The sequence below is a fragment of the Carassius auratus genome, unplaced genomic scaffold, assembly GCF_003368295.1.
Source record: "Carassius auratus strain Wakin unplaced genomic scaffold, ASM336829v1 scaf_tig00002951, whole genome shotgun sequence".
Taxonomy (NCBI): Eukaryota; Metazoa; Chordata; class Actinopteri; order Cypriniformes; family Cyprinidae; genus Carassius; species Carassius auratus.
Window position 1 is genome coordinate 571,958 of NW_020523497.1, and position 25,492 is coordinate 597,449.

The following is a 25,492-nucleotide window of genomic DNA, read 5'->3' on the forward strand; positions in this document are numbered from 1 at the left end:
ATGCATGCACTTCATACTTGACTGATTTTGGCTTGATATCAAGAATGTAGGACAAGAACTGTTATTATTACAAGGTGACAAAATGATTTGAGAAAGTGCTACAAATAAAGCACTCTAAAACATGAATAGATTTTTTTTAAATATTAGTCATATAGATGTATTAATATATTATTTTTACATTTGTATTTTTAATTTTATTATTTTTATTTTTAAATTATTACTATATTGTTATTTTAATTTCACTTTTAATTTTCAGTTTAGTTTTTATTCATTTCCATTTAGTAATTTTATTGCTTCAAATTAAACTTGTTTCAGTTATAGCTTCCGAAGCAACATTTCTCATTTTCATTTAGTTTTCATCTAATGTTTGTATTTTATTTTATTTCAGCTTTATTTCATTTAATAAATTTTTTTTACTGCAACATATTGTACCCACGTTAACATTGATTAAAATAATTTATCTAACTAATAATGGTTCACGCTGAAAATTTAATTAAAATGTATTAAGACAGTAGCCTAGCATTTCATTCACTGACCATTTGCACTAACACTATCCATCACAAGTGCAGTTCATTGCTTCACGCTATGCAATGTGGAATAATAGGCCTATGTAACTTAAGAGGATCACATAATTTGAATGATTTTACATTAGTAAAAAGTTAACTGTAGTAGCCTAGTCAGTTTTTTCGATTATTTATTTATTTATTTACAAATAATCATACTTGGAGGACGAATTGTTAAAAACACGGGTATTCATAAATGCCAATATGAATCGAAACGTACCACCGTCAAAAAAAAAGCTCATAAAATGCTGCTCGTCCTCAGTGTCAGGTGAAGGTTATGATGTAAGTGACCCACCGACTGCTGTGATCCTCAAGGCGGGCGCGCACCCGGCTGCACCGTGCGCGTGCCCGTCATCAGTGGACGGTTATGCGGTGCAGAAATCAAGGAGGAGAAACCGCGCTGGCTGAGCCGGAAAATCGGAAGTGACTTTCAAAAGAGACCTATCTCATTCGTTTTTACTTTTTTTTTACTTTTTACCTGGCTGTGTCATCAGGCAGATGGGAAACCCTTCATATCAGAAGGTAAGGATAATGTATATTTGCCGCTAGCTGCGCTATAGTGAAAGTGAGTCGAGGAAAGTGTGTATGTGGCTGCGATATTTGCGCCGCCTGCCTGACAGACTCAAAATGGCGGATAGGCCGTTAGAGCAAAATAAGGATGGGAATATCAGAGTGCGATACAAACTAACGCCGGCAATGGCATAAGTTGCACAACCTTACATCCTCATCTGATTAAATTAAACCTGGCTCTTGCCTGACCTGGAATTTGTGACAGCCGGCCTTAAGGGATTTGACCCATACTAATGTTAGCTAGTTCATGTTAGCGTCCTCTCCGCACTAAACTCATTGGATAAGTAATAACAGCTGGTGTCATTTGTATGTAAGTGTATCAAAAGCTCTGTCGCACTACCGTGGCTTTATAAAGCCGTTAAAGTTGTACTTCAGTGGCTGGTGTATTTGGGTGTGCCTGTGATGGTTGAAGGCCGGAGATTCATCACGTCGATGCCGGTGTATAACTGTATGTTTCGCTACGGTTATGATAAAATGCAGTTTAGTCTGTCAACAAGGGCGTGTATGATATGTTGTGCTGTGTCAGCTAATCAATAGTCGAGCCGTTCATGATTATAATTAGCGAGGCAAATTGTCAACGTTGACTGTCAGGCAGCCCTCATGTTTTGATTCTGTCTTCAAGATGGAATGCTTTTTGAGTTTAAGATAAGTGCCGGTAAGCGATATTCTTGTTGTGAAGACATTAATAAATATGAGCTAAGCTCAGTTCTAGTGGGAAAAATATCACCAGCTCAAGAATCATGACATGTAGAGGCGTGAACTCTTGTCTTGTTCATTGGTAACATTATATATTTTGGCTCGCACGACGCCTCAGATTATTAGCTGTCATCACTCTCTCCTAACGCTACCACGTGGGCGTTGCCCTACTGTGGTTAATGATTATAATTTATCCTGCCTCATTAATTTTAGGCTGCTTGGCCTGAACTTGCCTTACATCTGACGTCATTCAGTGTGACATTGCAATCTAATTCTAATGTTTTTTTATTTTTATTATTATTACACAACTGGCTCACAATTCTTGAGAATTTTTTGGAAATAAAACTGGTTAGCAATGAATTCTACATGTTATAAGGCCTTTTTGCATGAACACATCCTATATGTTTGTGATTATTGTAAACTAAGGCCTGTTCACACTAATACAAATGCTTAACGGTAAATCTGGTCTGATTTTTGGATGTGATTTGTCTGCTTAGACCAATGCAAGAAAAAAAAGAAATGGCATGAATTAATTAAAATGATGGATGCACCGATTCTTTCAATCAAAAGGGGGCAGAAAAACATGTCAGAAGGCAACTTGTATGTGGAGAAAATGTCTCGTGTAGATCTAGGGCTGTCAAAGTTCATACGAAAACGCATTGATGCAATTCCCAAATATAATTCTATTTGACCCTATGAATCACCCCCAGCTCAAGCCATGGTTGTCAGGTTCACGTTTTTTTTTATTTTCACCAAACTTTATTTGTAGCATGTGGCCCGTCCATTATTCACAAAGAGCTTTGTGCACTGTCCCTTCTAATAAAAATGTGGTGTCAGCTCTCAAATTCTAACAATAACATGCTCCGATTGATATATTCATGTTACTCACTAGTACTAATAAGAACATTACTAAATTATTTTCAAATGTTAATGTGAAACACAAACTGATTTCAAGATTGTGTATTAAAATTTACCTGGTTGTTATCAACACCATAGCTACATAAAATCTTTTTTGCAGCATTACAATATTCTTCTAGCAACTCTAATATTTATCATACTTTTATACAAGTATTTAGCCAGTCCTCACTGTTTTTAGTGTATAGTGGAAATATATTGGGAGTAGGTGTTTCTGACAATGGGAGAGTCCTAGAAATGGTCTGAGACACACCCAACTTTATCACATCATAATTAAGCAATCAAAATGTAACCGTGGTAAATGGTAATCCATTACGTCTGTTCAGCGTGATCTAGGTATGGACAATATGGGTATTTTAGTAGAATATTTAAAAGCATTATCCTTTATGAGTGCTTTATATAGCTGAGAGTATTGAAGTTCAAAAATACAAAAAAAAAAAATTACAATCTTAATTTTGTAGAATCAACTGTATTCACACTGCCCCACTTCATGCATTTTGTTGTTCTGTCACAGACAGCCTCATTCAATGAAAAATTTACAACTTTTCATATTTGACTGACTTCAGCAGCTACCAGACTTAATCCATTCAGCCGTACCAGGTGCACAAACGTGTTGTTGTTTCAGCGCTAGTGGTGTCCAACTCACACACTGGCAAGTAAAATCTGATAATTTATTAGCCAGTGGCTAATATTGGATATAATTTTGTTGCCTAAATTGAAGATTTAGTCACACATGCGGCTGCTGACTGACACACCTGCATTACCATAGGCATCCATTCATCTAAATCAGAAATAATACTTTTGAAAAAGGACAGGCTGAATGTTAATCCCACAATATCAGAAAAAAAGACGGGTGACAAAATTGCTTCTGCCCACTATCTATCATTTATGATTTAGGACATCTCTACCAAGGTATGTGAGAATGTTCCGTGGCAGTGTAGAGGGATTCTCAAGGTGTATTATCTCCTCATTTGATACATCACATTTTTTGTGCCTAGGCATGGTTTTGAATAAATCATTATATCATAGAGCTAAAAGCATATAACAGTCTCAGAGTTGGTCTAGACACTTTACCTCCAGATCTGGCTTTCTGTTGAGTGGTGGTTATTGGAACCCTATTTGAAGCCATATGTTTTGTTCTGTTTTTTTTTTGTTTTTTTTATCCCAAATATGGCCAACATCCTGTCTTATACATTTGTTAGGTTGAAATTTGGATTGCAGTAAAAGATTGTGTTTATTAGGGGTTTCCATAGGATAGATTGGTATTTTAGAAAAATTAGCTATTGTTGAGTTTGGTTTTGTAGAAGGATTGTAAGTACAGCTTGTATTTCCTTTTGATTAAAATAAGTATACTGACCTTTGCTTTTTGTGTAATGCAGGGAAGTTAAGCTGACTTATTTCCCCTGCTTAGGACATGAATAATAACTTTTTAAATATTTTTTTTGCACTGTGTATCACATTAAAATCAAAACATTGATGTGGCTTAATGTGTTTGTGTGAATGTGTGGTATGCTTCAAAGTGAATGAACGGAGCTCTGTTCTGAGATACACATACTCCAAACACACATGGTATAAGGCTTGATAGGTTTTTTTTCTTTTCTATCCAGAGTCCTCATAGTAGTTTGATGTTTTTGACTGTTCCACATTAGTTCAGTTTGTCCACGGTTCAGTTGCAATGAGTACGCTCAGTGCTCAAAGCTTTATTTTCACACTCGCATTATTTTAAACATGATTTTTATATTTAATTATGTTAGGCAGGAGTGCATTTCAAACTATTGTGAGTTACATAAATGTGACTGTTCACCAATTTTTTTTAATTTTGAATATTTAATCACTTATGTAGTTCCAGATTCATGATACTTAAAAAAAAAAAATCTTTAACACACAAATGAAGATATTTTTATCAATAAAACTCGAGTCAATTTCTTTCAAGTTTGTCTATATTAATATGTCTTTATTAATAATGTAATTAGATTTGATATGAATATCCCACATTTCTGCCACAATATCATGGTGTAGTTAGTCTTCAGATTTCATGTAGGCTTTTATGCAACTAAACATTGATCAATGCACACACATAGAAGACATCAAATTGCCAAATGTTAAATGGAAGCTCATACTGGTTTGAAATGACATGAGGATGTGTTCAGTTTTCAGCCAAAATAGAATTGAGGACGAATGTAAAGCAATTACTAAAGAATATTGAATATTCAGTGCAGTACGAGTAATGATGATGATAATAATAAAAGCCAAAGTAAATGAAAGTTCATATACATTGTGATTTATAAAGAATATTCAGCTTGGGGTGAAATGAAAGATGTTTGGTTTAAAGAGAACTACTGTGATATCCTCAAAAGATATGTATTGGCAATATAGCATTGGCATAAAAAAAAAAAAAAATCCCCATCCAGGTCTTAAACAGTTTTGATAATAAAGCAAAAAGTCTTATGGCTTCCGAGTCTTGTAGCATTGAAGGGCTGTTGAAGTTAAAATTGTATTGTGTTTTTGTATTAAACATATTTGATATTTTTTTCACACAAGTCCAAAACATAGCTACACGTCTGGATATTTTATATGCTCTCTGAAGGCCAGATTAGATATTTTTCACCTGCATCAAGCTATTTTAGTTTGCACTGCACAGATTAGAGTGGATATTTACAGGCTGTCAAAACCGACTGAAAGGATTACAAAGTCTTGTCTCAGTCCCCAACACCCCACTACTCGTCTGGACAACTGTTTAATTGGACCACCATCCCCTCAGGATTAGCAGAGGAGATTTACGCCACCCCACCTCCAGCACTTCCAGTCTGGTTGTCCTCGAGGGGCTGTGTGTTATTGTAGATGTTTGGGTTGGCCATGATGGTTTCTTGTGAGAACACATGCCCAGAATTCCAGTTTGATTTAATATAAGGTGGAGAGTGAGTAATAATTCTAATAGATAAATAATGTCTCTCTCTTTTATTGTGTTTGGAAAGCTTTTTTTTTTCTGGCTAAAAGGTGTGTATTTTAGAGTGCATTTTAGACTTCATTCAGGTCAAGGTCAGAATTATTGCAGCTTCACATTTATCTTGTATGGACTGCTTTTGTTTCTTATTCTAATTAATCTCTCTTTTTTTCCTCTCATTTCTCCTAGATGGCAAGTGGATCAAATTGGTGTTAGTTCCAGTGGGTCATCAATTTTGTCTTGTGTGTCGCTGTGGACGAAGTCTCTAAGCTGCAAAAGTGACGTCAGTCTGCACAAAAGTGTGAGATCGCGTGTCTCATCCAACAATTTGTCCTGCTGAGGAGCTGCTCAGGACTGTTTTACAGCTCCATACTTGGGGCAGAGACAGTGCCCCCACTCTCCTGCCAAAATGGTGCTGTCACAGAGACAACGAGATGAACTGTGAGTCTGAATTCTCATGAACTCAAAATATACAGATCTGTATCAGTCACATTAATAGTCTACCATATTTGAAATTCTATCACTTAACACACTGTCCAGAAAACAAGTTACACAGGGTCAAAATTTTACTGTTTAGAAAAAAAGCAACACCGATAAGTTGGATCTGATTATAAAACACTTTCTTAAATTACATTCAGAACTTATGTAAAATACTGATAAATAAAAGTACATGTTTTTAAATAAAGCAAAACATTTAGTTCCCCTCAATCCTTTAAACTTGCCTGTATTCAGAACAGAACAGGAATGAAAAATGTAACTATACAACAAGCATAAATCATGGTTATATTCATAATTTTCATCAATTAACATTTACTATAAACACCAAGTTTAAACAAAAATTATTTAAAGAGAAACTGATATTTCCAGTGTTGGAAATAACTCTATACAAATAAGTGTGAGCTCATCTACCTCTCTCATTTGGCATGAGTCCTAATGAGTTCACTTTTGTGCATGTTTTGCACACTTTGCATTTAATTGCATTATATAAGCAACTGTGGAATACAAGTTGCAGAATGTTTCAGATGATAAAAAAAAAAGTGACTTATATTCCCGAAAAAGTGGTAATCCATATGCGATTAAATAATTTAATTACACCCTGAAACCTTGACAGCAATTGCATTTCAGTGCACTAATAAAGAGCATAACTGGCAGCATCCTGCGACAGTTAGTTAGCTTTAATATTTCATAAAGCCTCAAAACTAAGGAGTGGAGGAGGGGTTCATAATTGCGTGACCATCCTTGTGTATTCTTCATGCTTCGCATAGCACAAGGGGTCTCTTGGTTATCTTGGATGCACCAGAAATCTGTGAATTTCTCCTTTCACTTATTTAAAGAGGGACAGTGATGAAGAAGAAACTGTCAAGAGAAGTTATGATATAGATGAACAAGCAGTCTAATGTTTGATGAGCACTTGACGAGCCTTGTTTTGGAGGAGAGTTATAGGCCCTTTTCACAGTGACGTCAGCTAACTTCCGCTTTCCCGGAAAGCAGTGTATATGTACGTCTCTTATACCTTTACACTGGAGATTTTTCGGGAAAATATGAAAGGCATTAGTTAAGAGTTAAGACTAATAATGTTAATGCTTTAACTACGTGTATACTGTGTTTTTTCATATTGATTATTATGATTGATCAATCTTTTTTTTTTTTTTTTTTATAGGCTGTATGCAATGTGATCTTTGAAAAAACAGCTATGACCTGCCTTTTATATTTACACACATTCTGGCATCTTTTTTTAACTAAATGCTTTTTATATAAACTTATTATATTTAATATTTATTTCTGAATTAGTGATGGTCATTTTTCAAATTGTCATATCGTCAGCCCGTGAGTTCGACGATACACGGTATTATTGTGCATGGGTGGAACAAGAGAGAGACTCTTAGTTCTTGTCATAGCATAACTATCTGGTGTCCAAGAGAGAACCTGTGGAATCACCAATAATCAAAAAAATATACTTTCAGACATACTGATAAACTAACATTAAATATAAAAATAATGTTTTTTAAACAGCTAGTTCATATATAGTCTGTCGCAATCATCATATTGTGCGTCCTGTGACAAATCTGCCGCATCAGCGCACAGAAGTTATCAGTCTAAATGTTCTGCAAGATCAGTCAACGGTGAAAATCAATGGTAGATTTCATTTAAAGTTTAACACTAATATTGGACATAAACTAACACGTTAATATATAAAGTATTCAAAACAGGTAAGTTCATATATTTGGAGAAAAGTATATACAGCTCTCCGGACCGTGCGGCCCATGACGAGCCTGACGCACCACCACAGAAACAAGAGATGCATTCTAACATAACTGGCATTAAACTCGGATAGTAAAGGGCTCATTTAAAATATTGCACATATGTGGGCTGTTCAGATTACTTGTTAAAGTGATTTACTATGCTGGTGGAAGTAAGAATATCCTGCTTTGTGTCAGAAAGGAAGTTGCGTGATGTCATGTGAAAAGGGCCGATTGCTGGAAGCTTGTACTGCTGCTGAAGCCTTTAAGCCAAAGCAGTATTACAAACATCAAAAGACTTAACCAGTTAAGGTCAATGATTGTGATTCAGCAGCTCACTTAATAATCACTATGCTGTAGTTAAATCATGCTTTACATTTTTGTAAAGTGTATAATTTCTGCTCTAAACCAAATGACCTTGAGAAATCAATCACTCATTAATATGATGTTGTTGAAACAAAAAATAGTGCAAGTCAAGCGCAGCGTCCTGACCATTTAGAGATCGCACACAACTGCAACAGCAGTGGAGTATCTGAACAGTACAGGATGAACAACAAATGTTGCTCATGTTTCTGATATGAACTCCAAGTCTTGCAAAATCGATAGCCCTATGTCCCGTGGCTATTGTGTTTTCAAGTCAGGCTACCAAAATTATCACCGCCCTGCCCGACGACGACGGGCTATCTTGAATACTGACTAACCTGATTCACATTGTTCACTCGCTTGTAGGGGTGAAACGGATCTTAGTTGATCGTTTGCACTTGTTTGCAAAGTCTTGCTGATTTAAACATTCAAGCATTTTAAAACATTGTGTGCATTCAGCACATTCAAAGCACGTACAAAGAACAGACAAAAAGTGTACACAATTATTATTTATTTATTTATTTTTTGATTTGGGATTTGTTTTATGTAACATTTCAGTATCGCAAAGAAATATGCAGCTTTTTGTCTGAGAAATAATAAAATTACATTTCATTATAGTTTTTATTAAACATATAAATTGTATAGTGTCATCTGTATCATGAATTTTATTGCACTATGAGTTTAGTGAATCCCTATATGCTACTAGATTTTGCTGATCATACTGATTTGGCCACAGCAAAGTTCAGCTGATGTCTTTTTTATTCGAGCTAGTTAAATTCATTTTGGGCTACCTAAACCTGAAGATTGCCTTCCTGAAGGGCTACCAAGGATTTTGAGGCCTGGAACACTTATTTTTTAAGATTGATGTTGAGAAATGCATGTTGTTTTGCAATGTAGCAGATGCAAACCTGTTTTGGATGGTGCATTTAAAATCATAAAATTAATTTTATGGATGATGGATATTTTTCCCTGTCTGCTGCCTGTGACAAAATGACTGCAAAATGTTGTAATGCCATCGGACAGTCAGTGTTACAGTGTTTACACTCTTCAGAAAGCCAGCCTATGTATGGCTTACTTAGTTGTCTGTGTAGCTAAAATTGGTTTTGGAGAAAGTATTTTAACTGGAAAAAAACTCACCATTAAGAAACTTAATTTGGCTGTCTTTAAATTAATTCGGTGGCTGTTCTTTTAATTCAGTTTTTGCCTTAAAGATAGATACTGGGCCGCTTATGTTCAAGTCAGTTTCCTTCAGAAAAGTCACTGTTAGTTGGACTAGTCTCGAAAGTGCTGCCATCACTGTCTAAATTTAGCCCATTGGCCAGCTCATGAATTATTCACCATTATCTGAATATTCGAAAGTCTCAATTACATAATGAGGCACAGGAAGAGAAAAGAAGAGGCCGTGTTTCAAGAGTTTGAGTGAAAGTGCTCAGTCCTCCATTTTGGCATTTGAGACTTTTTCCATCCTTAGTGGTGAGTGTCCATTACAACCAGGACACTGTGTTTTGGTTACTTCCCTGGTCCATTTTTTTACCCCTTCAGTCTCCACCTTCATTAAGAGATGGAACTTTCTTACCGAGTTGTACTGCTGGAAGTGCACTTTTTATTAACATGTAGAACCCAAGTATTGCATCACCAAAACATCCCTCAAAAACAAAAGAATGGCCTTGTTTACACTGCAGCTAAATACATTTGTCACTTCTCTTTCAATCAAGTTCTGTACACACAGTCAGCAGACAAGTTCTCTAAATGCTTCTACTATTATTTCAGATCTCACTCCTGGATTCCATTATATTAATGTAGCTGATTCAATCCTTTATTTGAATTCCATTTCCATTCCCAAAACTTCTGTAAAAAAGTCTTGATGTCCCTAACAAAATTAACATGGATCTGTAGTTATGTGACCTTCTACGTATTGACTTAATCTCTGTCACTGCTAATGTGATAAGTGTGATCTCATGATTTAACGTATATGCATTAAATCTAAATGGATTTGGGTGACGGTCACACACACTGGTTATGTTCCCATAGAGGAAGTTTCTAATAAGGCTTATTCCATGGTCTGTCTGAATACTCGATTCTGATTGGCTGGCGGGTATGCATTGAAATGGTTTAATGCACAGGTAGTTCCAAGTCAGTTTAATGACCATTCTGTATAACTGTGCTGCTTTGATGCACACAAACACACACATGACTCTCTCCATAGTCTTTGCTTTCACACAAACACAGAGAGAGGGAAAGAGAGAGAGAGTTCGGAGATCGCAGATCGCCCTGTCTACACACAGAAACATTCAGGAACACAGAGATTTGTTGTCAACACTGCCACGCAACTTAATAAAATGTCTTAGATATTGGATCACTACATTATATTCCTCAGCAACGATTTGGAAAAATCGCTGTATTTTAAGTACATAAACTTACAACTTAATTGTTTGTAGAGAGAGAGACACACATACAACTGTCATCTATCTCTCTCTCTCTCCTTCTCCTTTTAAATCTCGCTCTCTCTCGATGCTATAATTTATTCAAATAAATGTGATCTTATCTCATTTCTTCTCTGTAAGCAGGAAGCAGGCAGTATGCCAAAGCCTAATGAGCCATAACTGAGGAAAATAACCATAATTTTTACCCTTCTGGTCAAATATTGCACTGCAAGCATCAACCGCTTTAACTTGTCAATGCTGGCAAATGACTATGGTATAAGTGGTATAACTCACGGCTAGCTTTTAATCTTTTAATGCACAGGTAGCAGTGTATTATCCCTTACTTAACTGCATGATGCACATCTCTTTGTCTGATGAAATCTCCTCTTTTTCTTTCAGAAATCGAGCAATAGCAGATTATTTGCGCTCTAATGGCTATGAAGAAGCATATTCTGTCTTTAAGAAGGAGACAGAGATGGATATGGTAATAGCATATTTTCACACTACGCTTCAAAATTCAAAAAGACATTCCCATTTGGTGTATTAGTAGGTCTCATTCTTACTTGTATTTTCTTCAGAATGAAGAGTTGGATAAGAAGTATGCAGGCCTTTTGGAAAAAAAATGGACTTCAGTCATCAGATTACAAAAAAAGGTCAGTAAATAAATTTTCTGAATATTTTTATAAAAACAAAATATATCTGAAAAAATGGCACAGATGTGAAATTTCCAAGATAGGTAACCCCAGTTATTCCTGTATTTTGTTAGGTAATGGAGCTGGAGTCCAAATTAAATGAAGCTACGGCAGAGATCACTTTAGGAGGCCCCATGGGACAGAAACGAGACCCCAAAGAGTGGATCCCACGCCCGCCTGAGAAGTACGCCCTCAGCGGCCACAGAAGCCCTGTCACACGTGTCATCTTCCACCCTGTGTTCAGCCTCATGGTCTCCGCCTCAGAGGATGCCACTATAAAGGTATTAATTTATTGTTTATTCTGCATTGTCAGATGTTTTGACTTAGGCTGTACAAGAATGTATTCATGTGCTTCATGGATATTATCTTGTGCCGTGTTTAAATTTTCAAATCCATATACTCTCATTCTTTTCTGCTGAGTCACTGACTATCTCCATGGAGAAATCGTGATGCTCTGGTTTCTCAGGGCAACGATGCAGTGAGCAGTTCTCTGGACTCCAGGCAGTTGCAGTTATAAGCATTCTCAGCCTGCGTTTATATCAGATCTTTCTTTTGTGTTTCTTTTTACCTTTCACAAGAAAGACATGGATAGATCACAAATAAATATCACAGCTAGACTGCTCAAGACATTTTGTAACACCTTTTTTATATAGGTCTTATAACGCTCTCCTATATTCTTTGTCTAACCTTTTGCCAAAATGCAGTTGTGGCAGAAGTGGTATAATCTTTTTGTGCCAGATTTTAAACCTGCTGTTGATCTTTGCTACTGTACGTTTATTGGTCTAGATTAGAGGTCTAGTATAAAATAGAGCTTGCAAAAATACAATTGTACTGGTTGTCCAAATGAGTCAATGTGTTAAAATTTGCCTCATGTAAATGATACTGTGCAGCTTTAGCTGTCTTTGGTGTTTTGGGGAAATCCAGCATGAGTGGTGCATTCATGAATGATGCAAAAACAATCGTGTGTGTGTGTGTGTGTGTGTGTGTGTGTCACTTGAGTTTCAGGTTGGTTAGGGTAAATTAAAAATATTTAAATATTTATTTAAAGATCTTCCTAATATGGATCACTATAAATGAGCTCTCTCTCTCTCTCTCTCTCTATTCATTCATTCAGATCATTTCAGTTATTGAACACTTATTATTCTAGTATGTAGTAGGGATGGGCATTTTCCGCAAATATCACATTCGAATATTTAAGCTCACAAAAAACGAATATTCGAATATTTGTTTATTTAAATTAAGTTTAATGAGACGGATGTTATTTTTCAGCAACATTTATTGTTTCCGTCATTTTGAACAAGCATGAACATTACACATCCTGTTTTGTAGCTGAAAACCTTTAACAATGCGTGCAAACAAACAAAAGTACAGATTTAAAGCAAAAACAAAAAAGTGAACAAAAAAAAAACTTAAAGCAGCCTGCAGCAATTAGGCTATTGTAGAACGTAGCCTACACTTAACTTTGAAACTTTTAAACTGTCTGCAAATTTTTTCTATTGTTTTTACATGTTCTCGTTAAGAAATACGGGCATGTAAACATGATCGGGGGAAAGTCCGTTGACAATAAGGCCGGCCGCGGAGAAAACACGCTCTGACTGCACAGACTCTGTCGGGGCTCACAAATAACGGTGTGCTAAGCGAATAAGTTTTGTGAAGCGCTTCGTGTTTTCGTTTTACCACCTGAATGGGATCCTCATCTGGTGGAATACATGGCTCCAGCAAGAACTGTTCCCACTCGTCTCGGCTGGACTCTCTGTAATCATCGCTGAAGAACTGGCTCAGCCTTTTCCGACGAGTGGGCATTGCATCCTCTTCATCGTTGGCGGTGGCTGCATTCGCACCACTCGCATCAAGGAAAATGCTCTGCTAATGTTCAAAAAAGTTTTTTTTTCTTAGTTCTCTCATGTTAATCATCGAGAAACCTGAGATGTTTTTGCCGTGGGTCTAGGGCAGATGCGAGAAGAGGAGTTTTCACTGCATTCTCAAAGTAGCAGTGTTTATTCTTTGCTTAAGAGATGCCGCAACAGTTTTCTTCAATTCGGTCACTTCTGTGATTCTCCACGGCATATTTGAAGTACTGTAGAAGACCACAGTTCTTAGGGGCCGTTCACATATCGCGTCTTTTGCGCGCTCAAGTTCGTTATTTCCAATGTAGGCGCGTGGTATGCACGCTCAGAATCCAGTCACAATACGGTTTTTCCAGGCACGTCCGCACCGCATCGAGTTAAAAACATCTGAACTTTTCAGAATGCCGCTAGCGCACCGCAGGTCATGTGACAAGAACTAAACAGAGAAAGCGCGTCATTGTTGCTTAGCAAAGGCAGATGTCTCAGGAGCACTTCTGCCCATACGCTTTTATTTGGAAAGAAGGAGAAAGCGGTGCACCTAGCGTTTTCCACGCATTTTAGGCGCGATATGTGAACAGCCCCTTATTCATTCATTAATTATTTTTTGCTTGCATGCATCTTCAAATATGCCGTGGAGAATCACAGAAAGTGACCAAATTAGGTTTTATTGTGAACTTTTTTTTTTTTTTTTTTGAAATTCAAATATAATTTCTATTTATCGAATAATTAGAGCAGAACGAATATTTGAATGTTCGACTATCCGTGCACACCCCTATTATGTAGTATATAATTTATGATATATTCTTATTTGATAAGCATACATATTTAAAGTGTATAAAATGTATCATTATTATTATTGTTGTTGTTGTTATTGGCTCTGGGTTTTATCCAGAATTTCATTGGTGTAGTTTCTGAAAATTATTATTTAAAAATCAATGCTTTTGATTCTGAAAAATTAATTGTGTGCTGTTTGGAAAGTACCAGAACACTCAAATGTTTTACTTAAGCTACACAATCTGAAAGTGTGCAACTTTTTTGTATTATTTTGAATCACTTTGAAGCAAGTGTGTAAGTATGTTGCGTTATGTTGTTCTGCAGGTTTGGGACTACGAGGCTGGGGATTTCGAGCGCACCCTGAAGGGTCACACTGACTCAGTGCAGGACATCTCCTTTGATCAGACTGGAAAACTGCTGGCTTCTTGTTCTGCAGATATGACCATCAAACTCTGGGACTTCCAGGGCTTTGAGTGCATCAGGACCATGCACGGTACACATTTCCTGCATTTGCTACCACAATATTACCATTATTCTACTGCTAGAAGAACTTCCTTAAATGGCCTTTGACCCAACATGTACTACAGCCACTTCCAATATAGGATTAAAACTTTCTGGGATCCTTATTAGTGAGCTGGAAAATCCTCTCTCTGGACGCTGAGACTCAGACAGGACCTCTTGGTCCGGGGGGGAGGGGGGGTTTAAAGGTTTGTTTGGGGGCAGGATTAACCAGGCTGACAGCTTTAATCTTTCTTTCAAGTACAAAAGGTGCCTCTTTTAATCATATGCCATAAGTCCTGTTGTTGACATCGGTCAGTAAATGACCTTAGGTATTTCAAATGAAGATTCAGGTTAATTAATAAAAAAAATTTTTTGACATTGGATGGTTATGCCACAAGAGGTCAGAAGTCTAGTTGCTTGAGACTAACAGTAACTAAGCGTTTCCTCCAAATCTCATTCGTCTTCCTCCCATCCTCAGGACATGATCATAATGTGTCGTCAGTTGCCATAATGCCCAACGGTGATCACATAGTGTCTGCTTCCAGGGATAAGACCATTAAAATGTGGGAGGTGGCCACAGGGTGAGTAATACTTAAGTGCATTATGTGGGCCTATTGTGTTCTGAATATTGTATTCTTCAAGGATTTCAATAAATCACATGTTGCTGTGAATGTCTTGTAGTTTTTTTTTTGTGTTATTGCTTCAAAACAATTACATAATTTGTAGTTTTTTTGCAAAGCAATACAAAACATTCTATGTGTCAGTCTTTAATGATTCTCTCTTGCTTCAGTTACTGTGTGAAGACGTTCACGGGTCACAGGGAGTGGGTGCGTATGGTCCGGCCAAATCAAGATGGTACACTGTTGGCCAGCTGCTCTAATGACCAGACGGTGCGTGTGTGGGTGGTGGCCAACAAGGAGTGCAAGGCAGAGCTGCGGGAGCACGAGCACGTGGTGGAGTGCATTTCCTGGGCCCCTGAGAGCGCACACCCCACCATATCTGAGGCTACAGGTTCTGAGGTACATTGTGTTAAACTTCCTAAGGCTGCCCAAGACAACATATTTTTCTAGTCAACTAACTGATCACACACTTATTTTATATCTGTGAGGCAAGTTGCCTATATCAGGGTTTCCGCGGGTCCTCAAGTCTTACATTTCTTTTACATTTTAAGTCTTAAATGGAGCAAGAAATCTTAAATATGATTTCAAGTAGGGCTGGTCCAAATATCAGTTTTTGAGCTTCGTAGTGAGGGGGCTGAACACATTCTTCTCTCTATTAAAGGCAGGAATCTCTCTGTGTGTATGTGTTTGTCTGTCTGTTTGCCTTTTTAATGTCGAGAATAGGGTTGTGATGGTGAGGAAATTTTCCCACCGGTTAAATCAGCGTGTGACAACACTGATAATACTGGACGTTTCCTTGCTTTCCTTTGCTTTTAAATAACTTGCAAAAGCGGCGTGTGCATTTTAATTTCACTTTCAAATAGTGGCATTTTCAGCGTAAAGCAATTGTTTGTTTTAGTTCATTTGAATATTCCCTCTTTTCCTCACTTTCCTTCACTTTTAAATGGCTTAAAAGCACCATGCGCAATTTACTTTTAGCAGCAATTATATATAATCAAATAAATAAGAAACATAGAACATGTATTAGCAAAATGAATAAGAAAGTTTTTAGGCATTGCATACACCTTGATGTTAGGGGTGTTCTCTAATCAGCGGTTAATTCCATCAGGTGCGTGATTTCATATAGTTTAGTTTTTCTATGCTACCAAAATTACCATTGTGAAGAATGTCATGAATATGACACAAAAATGTAATCTACATTTACATTTAGCTGACGCTTTTATCCAAAACGACTTACAATTGCTATAGATGTCAGAGGTCGCATGCCTCTGGAGCAACTAGAGGTTAAGTGTCTTGCTCAGGGACACATTGGTGTCAACCAGTGGATTCGAGCCCAGGTCTCTCCAACCAATGACATGCGTCTTATCCACTGCAAGTTATATAATTATGAAAAACAGTAAACAAGTTTCACCCAAATTTAATTTGTCTTTTAATTTATGAAATTTAAACACATTTTTGGTAAATAAAGGGGATTTGCTATTGAAATTAAAACATGGAAGAAATATTGTGATTTTTATTTCTTAAAAAAATTGTTTTATAAAAAAAATTCAACAGTAGTAGCAGTATCACATACATTTTACTAAATAATAGTAATATTTCCAGCACAATGCCTTTATGTAAAAATTTACTTTTAGGCCTAATGAATATGAATATGACACAAAAATGTAATCAACATTTAATCGTCATTGTCACATCAAATTTAAGGACATAAAAAGATTTGAAGGCCTCTTATTATAGTTTCAAGATGTCTTAAAACTTTAGGACGGAAAGACAAGAATCATGATATGGCTGAGTGTGAGGTTTAAACTTCATAAGAGCATGGTTTCAAATAAACAAACATAATGTCAAAATGCAGCGCGGGTGTTTTTATAAGAAAATATCTCTGAAGGAAAGTACCTGCCATGAGTCATGGATAAGATAATTAGCTGTAAATTCATAATTAGCTGTGAATCATTCATTCAGTCAATTTGTTCAAACAGCTGATTCATTCAGGAATGAAGCAAGGCACTTTTCAAGTCAAAGATTCTTTCAAAATTTTTTATATAGTTTGTATGTAGGCTATTGAATAAAGCATAGAAATCCCTTTCATTTCCAAAAAAAAATCTAACCAATTGACCTCGAAATTTACTCTGGACTCTGTTCCCCGTAACCCCCCCATTTCCAGCCCAGGCTAGTGTAACAAAACACATGGTTACATTTTTATGGTTTAAAGCCTGAGATGTGACGGCCATGATCATTAAATGTTTTTTTTTGTTTTTTTTTAAGACCTGTATCTGAACTGCAAATGATGCTGAGCTTCCCTGATTATATTGTATTTTATTTTATTTTGTTAAAATTAAAAAGTCTTCAATTTAAGCTTTATAATCCTGCAGAAACTCTCATACGTTAAGTTGTGACTTGCATGAATTTTGTGCGGCACCGAGACCTAGACAACAGATAGCCCATCCTGTTTGTTTTCTCTATTTTACAGAAGCACACCATCTTGTTGATATTATAGTGTGTGTATTATTATGGTATGGACAAATAAAAGTAGAGCCTTGACCATGAGGAATGATGGATTACTTTTAATTGTAGAGCAAAAATGGAGTATTTTGTTTCCACTGTTATCAAGAAAAAATGCCAGTGATAGTGCTGACTCCTTCATGTCATGCAGTAGCACGCTAACCCCTTATTTACACTGCACACGTCTGTAGCGCATTATCCTCTGAAATGGCCACCGGAGCTGATCGCGGCAACTCTGATCAGTTTTTGTGTTTTTACCAGTCGTGCCAAACTGCGGTACTCTTCAGAAGCGGCTCACCATGCTGCTTTGCTAAAGATAGGTAACTAGTCTATTTTTGACGGACGTCATGTCCAAGCCGCCAGTGTTGGGCAAGCTACTTGGAAAATGTAGTGAGCTAAGCTACCAGTTACTCTACAGTAAATGAAGCTTCACTACACTGAAGCTACCCCCCTGGGAAATGTAGCAAGCTAAGCTACATCAACAGTAGCTTGCTACTTTTAAAATTACATTTTTATGTTGAACACGTTTTATTACAAGTCAATGCTATCTCAGTGCTCAAAACTGTCAGTCAAACAGATAGGCACGTGTAATTGTTTAGTTTAATAGTTTTTGTGTTCCTTATCAATTTGGCAACAAAAACAATCCAAATACATGTCATTAACAATGTGCGCACAAGTAAGTGTATGCACCTGTTGCATGGGCATGCTTAATATTCTGTAGGCCTTTGCAGAACAAAATGCAAGACATCCAAACAGTGCAAAAAATTTTTAAGAAATATATTGGCAAATATATTTTCCTTTCGTAAAGGGGACCCTGATAATTTTTACAAGCAGCATCTGAAAACATATTTTCTCTCTGTTATCTCAGTCAGTGTCATGTACTTGTCGAGGTATGGCCACGGCGACTCACTCCTCGGGATTAACTGTTCTCCGACCTCATCCTATGCCATCATTTCATCAAATAATTTTTTGCGTGACTGGCTAAGTAGTGGTACCATCCGGAGCAGAAGGTGGCGGTAATGCATCATAAAGATGGTTGGTTGCTATCCACTGTAAACACGAACAAGATGAAGTAGCGCAGTCGCGTCACTACAGATCCAGGATCAGCGATCTTAGCAGTTGTATTTCCCGATTTGAGTTTGAGCTTCAGAAATGCTTGCGAAAATGTAGCTTGTGTGGAAGCTACCGCGCTACTTGGTAAAAAAAAAAAAGAGCTTCGCTACTGAAAAGCTATTTGATTCAGAAAGCAGCGAAGCTACAACCAAGCTACTGAGAAATGTAGTTAAACTAGTAGCTTCGCTGCTTGTAGCTGCTTACTGCCCAACACTGCAAGCCGCACAGTTAAAATACAAAATAAAAATTCTGTCCAGACTAAAACACAGCTTCCATTCTTTTATCCTTGTCGTTCATAACTAGACTTTTAAGTTGAATAACTTTGACTATACTGTTGGCTACAGCACAACAAAGCAGGATTTTCATTTATCTAGAGTAATATTAGAGCAAACGGCCGTGTAAATTTAATACTACTTTAATTCTTCAGTTTGAAATATGCCATATTTGAGGTCAATGAATGATAATTACCCCAAGGACCAGCCATTAGCTATTGTTTTTTCATAGACAAGGATGTTTTTTTTTCTTTGACTAACAAACTATTAGTGGGGCAGCCCTAGAGTTTTTCTTCTTTTTTTTCCCCTTTTCTGCATCCATGATCCTCTAGAACGATATATATTGTTGTCTTATAATAATTTGTCCTGTTTAAACCCTTCTTGCAGAACAAGAAAAGTGGAAAGCCTGGGCCATTCCTGTTATCTGGGTCCAGAGACAAGACCATTAAAATGTGGGACATAAGTACTGGCATGTGCCTTATGACACTGGTGAGTTAAGCTTTAGTTTAGTTTAGGCAGCTTGATTGTATCTTACACACTGCCTGTATTCAGAATAAAAAAAAGTAATGGTTACTGCACTGAGCAATTTTTTTTTTTTTTTTTTTTTTTTTTTTACTATATTAACAAGTGTGCAGTTGACAAACAAAAATAATGCTTTGTTAAATCCTAAGTTTACCACAAAACCTAATCATGATAAGAATTAAAATTAAGATACAAAGTCATAATTCTGAGATAAAATGTAAATATTGACACAAGTTAATTAAAAATGTGAAAAGATCACACAGAAGCCACTTTCTGTTGGTCAACACGGTGACTTGAACCTGTTGCGAAATCTGCATGGGAAATTTGTGTGATTTCCTGATGGAGGATTCTTATTGAAATGTGACTGCACTTGTCATATTAATGAGCTAATTTCAATTTGACAATCTTTTTGAGATACAAAGTCATACCTGACATGTTAGAATGTTTTGTTTCAAAATGCCTTTGTGATAATTATTACTTATGTTTTTTTTCTCATAATTGGTAATCGGTTCAGCTTATTTTGTTATTACAAAATAATTTAATCTCATGTCATAATGACTTAACAAAGCACAGCTTTTTTTATTTGTGGTGGAAATAGGCTACCCAAACATTTATTCAATGATCAATATTTTCAAACAGCAGTATGTTGTATTGTCACATTATGTTGAATGCGGAGTTCATGATCTCTGGAAACAAAAATGTTATATTTTTAATCTTATTTTGTTTATATAAGGAGTCAATAACGGTCTAATTAAATGAGTTAAAGAGGAGACATTTAAAGTAGCTGATTCCTACTGCATTATTTCTCATGCTGTTAATGGAAAGTTGCATTGCATTGTGGGATGCATTTCCCATTAGAATGTTTTTATATAATTTTATATTGCACATTTGGTAAAATGTATTCACGGTATATAGAAATTTTGCGTTGGAATACTCAAGTCTTATTTTGAAGATGGCAACTGTGTGTATATCATACTGTATCATTGCTCTATTTGATTTGATTGATTGGTGAAATAGAAGCAAACCACTTTTGCAAATACACATTGATGTGATTGTCCCCTTTTATTAAATCTACTGAATCACATTTGCAAATTCTGAGCTCGTATTCATCTTTTCCTTCTCTCGTCTCTCAGGTCGGTCATGATAACTGGGTGCGTGGATTGCTGTTCCATCCTGGTGGGAGATTTGTAGTGAGCTGCGCTGATGACAAGACCCTTCGTATCTGGGACTATAAGAACAAGCGCTGCATGAAGACCCTGAGTGCCCATGAACACTTTGTTACCTCTCTGGGTAAGCCAAGCAGATGTTGTTGCATGGAAATTCTTGAAACGAAATAGTGACATTTGTTCTCATTACACTGTCGAATCAATGAAATATTCATCCTTTCTTCCACAGATTTCCACAAGACTTCTCCTTATGTGGTGACAGGAAGTGTTGATCAAACGGTTAAAGTGTGGGAATGTCGCTGATCGCCATAGGATCCGCCTCTTCCCACTTTGGCCACTCCCACACCTGCTCTTCAGGATGCACTCATTACTATGGTTACCACCTCATCCAGCTCTCTTCTAATAACTATTGTCCTTTTATGTAAATTACTCTGGATGTAGTTTGAGCTTATTAAATGTTACACAAGACACTCACAAGGAAAAAAAAGAAATAAGTAAAATGTAATACAAGTATTCTTGCATGGTTAATCCAAACCTCGTATACTGTAAATTTTTGCTTCTCCTCATCTAAAGTATGGTAGGGATGCAGAGCACAGGTGTTGCTCTCGCCTCAAGCGTTTATGAACAGAAGGCAGAATGATGCTGTTTGGGGAATTCAGGATACAGGGCTCTCAAAACCGTTCGGTTGGACATTTACGTTTTCTGTCTTGATGATTGTCACATTCTGCTTTAAAAAAAGAAAGACTTTTAAACATTTAAACTGACTGAAGACGAACAGCTTGACTTGTCTGTTCTGGGGGTCTGTAATGTAATTTAACCATATAACGCCTGGATGCTTAGTTCTCTCGTTCTCGTCACTTTAAGAAGCGTTAACCACTTCAGTTCACATTAGTGAACCATTCTCATCCACAGCTCATCCATAAAGTCAGTTTCCATTCTAAAAACCAATTTGAGACCCTTTGACGTAATTTTGGCAAATCTACATGCGATCCCCAGAAAACACAATACACAAAAGGATTGCTTTTAAAAGGACATGGATCGGTAAAGTGCACTTGTCCCTGGAAACATAGGGTTTACATTTTGTTTCTCTTTCTCTTTTTTTTGTTTTTGTTTACAAAGGATATAATTCTGACACTTTGACATACTTTATTTACTGATAGAAAGCAAGTGAAGTGCCATTTTCTTCATTCTCCATTGCACACATCCACCATTTTCAGGGCTGCATTCAACTTTTGGGACAAGGCACTCCACACAAATGCAGCTACATCTCATCCAGTCTGATTTAGTACTTCTGCTACTCCCAGATTTCACTCTGACTGCCACATTCTGCCTCCCTATTCTCAACAACGAGAAATACCCTGCGTCACTGTTATAGCGCTTTCATTGCTTAGTCATTCTGCTGCTTGCTTGCACCATTTGCTGCCTGTCTGCGTGTTTATGAAGACTTCAGGAGACATTGCCCATACAGGCCTTTTGGCGTACTCTGTGGTACTGCTCCGTGACCTTGTGCAGATGAGCTATCTAGTCAGTCTCTCTTGATTCAGGGAGGTTTTCAGCATTGCAGAGGAAGCCACTTTCCTGGACCTTGTGGAGTCTGTGGATGACACCTCCACCGTAGATCGACGTGCAATATCTATAGGCTGCTCTGTGTGTTAACTATAAAGGTGTGCATGTGTTTTCCACGAACACATTTATAGGAAGATAGCCTCCTGATCAGAATAATGAGGCCGACAAACGGAGCGAGTTTGAAAATTTCTCTACTGGCTGCCGTACAAGGCAACAATTAGTAACTTAAAAGACTACATCAGTGGTGAGTAGTTTGCTGTGCTTGCTGGTCCAACAGTCATGTATGCCCAACCACTGCCATCCCAAAGCTTTGTATGTAGAATCTTTGGATGTGTGTGTGGACGTCACTTCCTGTCTGTGAGCACACAGCAGACTGATTCCAGCTATTCGCTTTCTCTGCCTTGTTAATGTACTGAGAATCCCTAATATCGAGGACCTCATTCTGCTTTTTGTGGTCTCACTGTTGACACATACTCGTGCGCTCACATAAGTAACTGTCCACCAGTATATCTTGATGTCATTGTTTGCAACATAATTAAAATAATAAAATATCTGTAAATATACATCAGTCCACCTGTTGTTGTTTTTTTCATCTACAAAATATATTATTTTTTTCTTTTTTTATTTGTAGGAATAATACATTTCATCCAGAATAGGTGTTGTCAATATGATGGCCATTACCCTGAGGGTATTCAGTATTGTTCAACAACAGTTGTGAAAAGTGACTACAAGTAATATAAATAAATGTAATATTCCAAATATTAATTATTTTCATTATTTTGCAGTGTACGCAGGATAATATAGTACTATATACATGGTTTCTTAAAATGCACTTGGCTCTATTATTATTATTATTATTATTATTATTAAAGGATCGTCTTGTAGGCTTATTCTGTACACTGATCTTGTGTCATGTCAGCCTTTGGTGTGATCTGCATCAGTGACTTTGTTCTGACCTTGCACATCTAATGGTTCCATGCCTGAGAAAACTTCAACAGGCTGGCACCAAAACCACAGTTTCCATGGAAACCCTTGGATGATGCATCATGGTCAATATGTCTTTTTCACTCTAGCTTCGGTTTATTTATTTTGCTCCTAGAGACAATACAATGCAATACAAGCCAACAATCGAAGACAAAACTATCAAAGAATTTTCATTGCATTTTTCTGCCACTGGTGCATTTGTAGACATCATTCGGCATTTCAAGAAACTACTTATAAACTTGTAATGTTCCGAAGAGAGGTATATAAGACACCATTTATGTAAGAGCAAATTACCTGTTTTTATTTGTTTAAGACCTGTTCACATTCCCAGTGTTGAGGATATTAGGGACAATAGTGTTTTCAGACATTTAGACACCAGCCAGTGTATCCTGGCAACAGTGTCTCTGTGTGTGAGACAGGCGTTCTTCTCTCTATGGAGTCTCTAATGAGATGGCCATTGTTTGTAAATGACATGATGTCCAACCATGTGACATTTTAGCCATTGTCTTAATTTATTGCTCTAAATAACCTGTAAGGGAGTGTCGGTTACATTTTACTAGTCTGTTAAAAGTATAAATTGTGAGAAAATAAGTTATGCATTATTTGGTGTTATGATATTGTTGACACAAGAAGTATAAGTTATTAGCATGTTTAGCATAATTGTGATAGCAATGGTAATAGGTGTATTTGCAGCATGTTTGGGGTACAATGTAAATACTATTTTCTCAATGAGGTCTTTTAATCTCTCTCTCTATATATTACTATCATAGCACTAGAGGGAGTACTTGCGTTAAAAAAAGCATGATCATAAAAGTTTTCAGTGAAAACTTTATTTTCTAGTCACTATTCTTATTGAGTGAATCCACATATTTAACTGTTTTGGATGTTAGGTTATTATCATGTTATTATTCTACATGTTTCCATCGTTTATAATTAAAAAAATAAATTCTTTGAAATTACAGAAATTTCTATTTGAATCGGAGAATTACCAGTATCACTGGATTTAATTATATTTCTATGGACTTTTTGAGAAATAAAAGACATTTCACTTGTAATAAGTCACTGGGATGGGCTGTGAATGACAGTCAGGCTGCAGACTATCTGTGCTGCATACTGAGTATAGTGAGTAAAGTTTTGCTGTCAGTTACACGAGCTCCATGTGCTGGCATCTGTCTGTAGCTTTGTGAAACAGGTGCGCATACAAAGGCATGCACTTAATGTCGGCTGTCTATGTACGTGTGTATTTGTATATATGTGTATTAAGTTTGACGCAGCTCTGAGGTCAGTGCTGATTGGAGGAGGGGCTCTGACTGTGTGCTAGTCATTTTGGGTATCCCTAGAAATCAGCCAATCACAGTCTGTTGCCATGCAAGCGCTCATTCATAGAGATGTCAGCGTGACACGAGCCACAATGTTACACAGCACCGTAAAACAAGAGCTTCTTATCAATAATTAATCTTACAGTAGTACAAAAAATGTCTTTATATTGTGAAAAAAAATATATATTTATATATATATTGTGGGTTATCAATTCAACTTTCTGGATTCAGGCCAATCTGTTCAAGATTTAAAGAGCATCTTAAACGTATTCATGTTATTTTTAAAGAAGTATTTTAATAATTAAAGCACTGATACAAAGTTTTTGAATATATTAAAACGTTGTGTTGTTTAAATTAAATATTATTTAAACAATAATGTTTTAACAGGTTGCTACTGAACAGTTTCCAGATGTGAATGAAGTGTCAAATTTCAGACGCGTCTGACTTGCATACTAACGAACAAAGATGTTATTTTTTCACATTACTAAATAAATATACAGACATAGCGCTTTTTTAATCAGCTGAATGTGACAGTAAGGACTGCGTCTGTTCCGCTCTATCGGTTGCTTTAGAACTTTTATTAGCCTTTTTGCAGGATAAAACTAAACTAAGATCAGACAAACATATTAGTACAGGACTACGCATACAAATCCAAACAAGAATATATTTGAATTCTTCGTAGAGATTCTTGCGTTTTGTTTTCGTCGGTATAGAGTACAGTGAACATCCTCTACCCAAAATGCTAACCACGATCTGGGCGTGGCCACTTGTTCATGATGATTGGCAGGTACCAAGACAGCGAGCCTTTCACACGCTATATGGCAAGCCATTTAAACATGTATTCCTTAAAACTAAAACCAGTATCTGTTTAGTTACTAGTAAATATTTTTCTTAATTGAT

The 25,492-nt window shown here is 36.7% G+C and overlaps 1 protein-coding gene across 1 annotated transcript; it reads left to right on the forward strand.

Moving 5' to 3' along the window:
- Nucleotides 1-889: 889 nt before the first annotated feature.
- On the forward strand, nt 890-22,852 carry LOC113070080 (lissencephaly-1 homolog B-like). Its single transcript, XM_026243243.1, has 11 exons — nt 890-1,085; nt 5,878-6,129; nt 11,114-11,198; nt 11,293-11,367; nt 11,481-11,687; nt 14,352-14,520; nt 15,007-15,109; nt 15,319-15,547; nt 19,423-19,524; nt 20,691-20,847; nt 20,953-22,852. The coding sequence occupies exons 2-11, from the start codon at nt 6,098-6,100 to the stop codon at nt 21,024-21,026; spliced, it is 1,233 nt and encodes a 410-aa protein (XP_026099028.1). The 5' UTR covers nt 890-1,085; nt 5,878-6,097; the 3' UTR covers nt 21,027-22,852.
- The last annotated feature ends 2,640 nt before the right edge of the window (nt 22,853-25,492 follow it).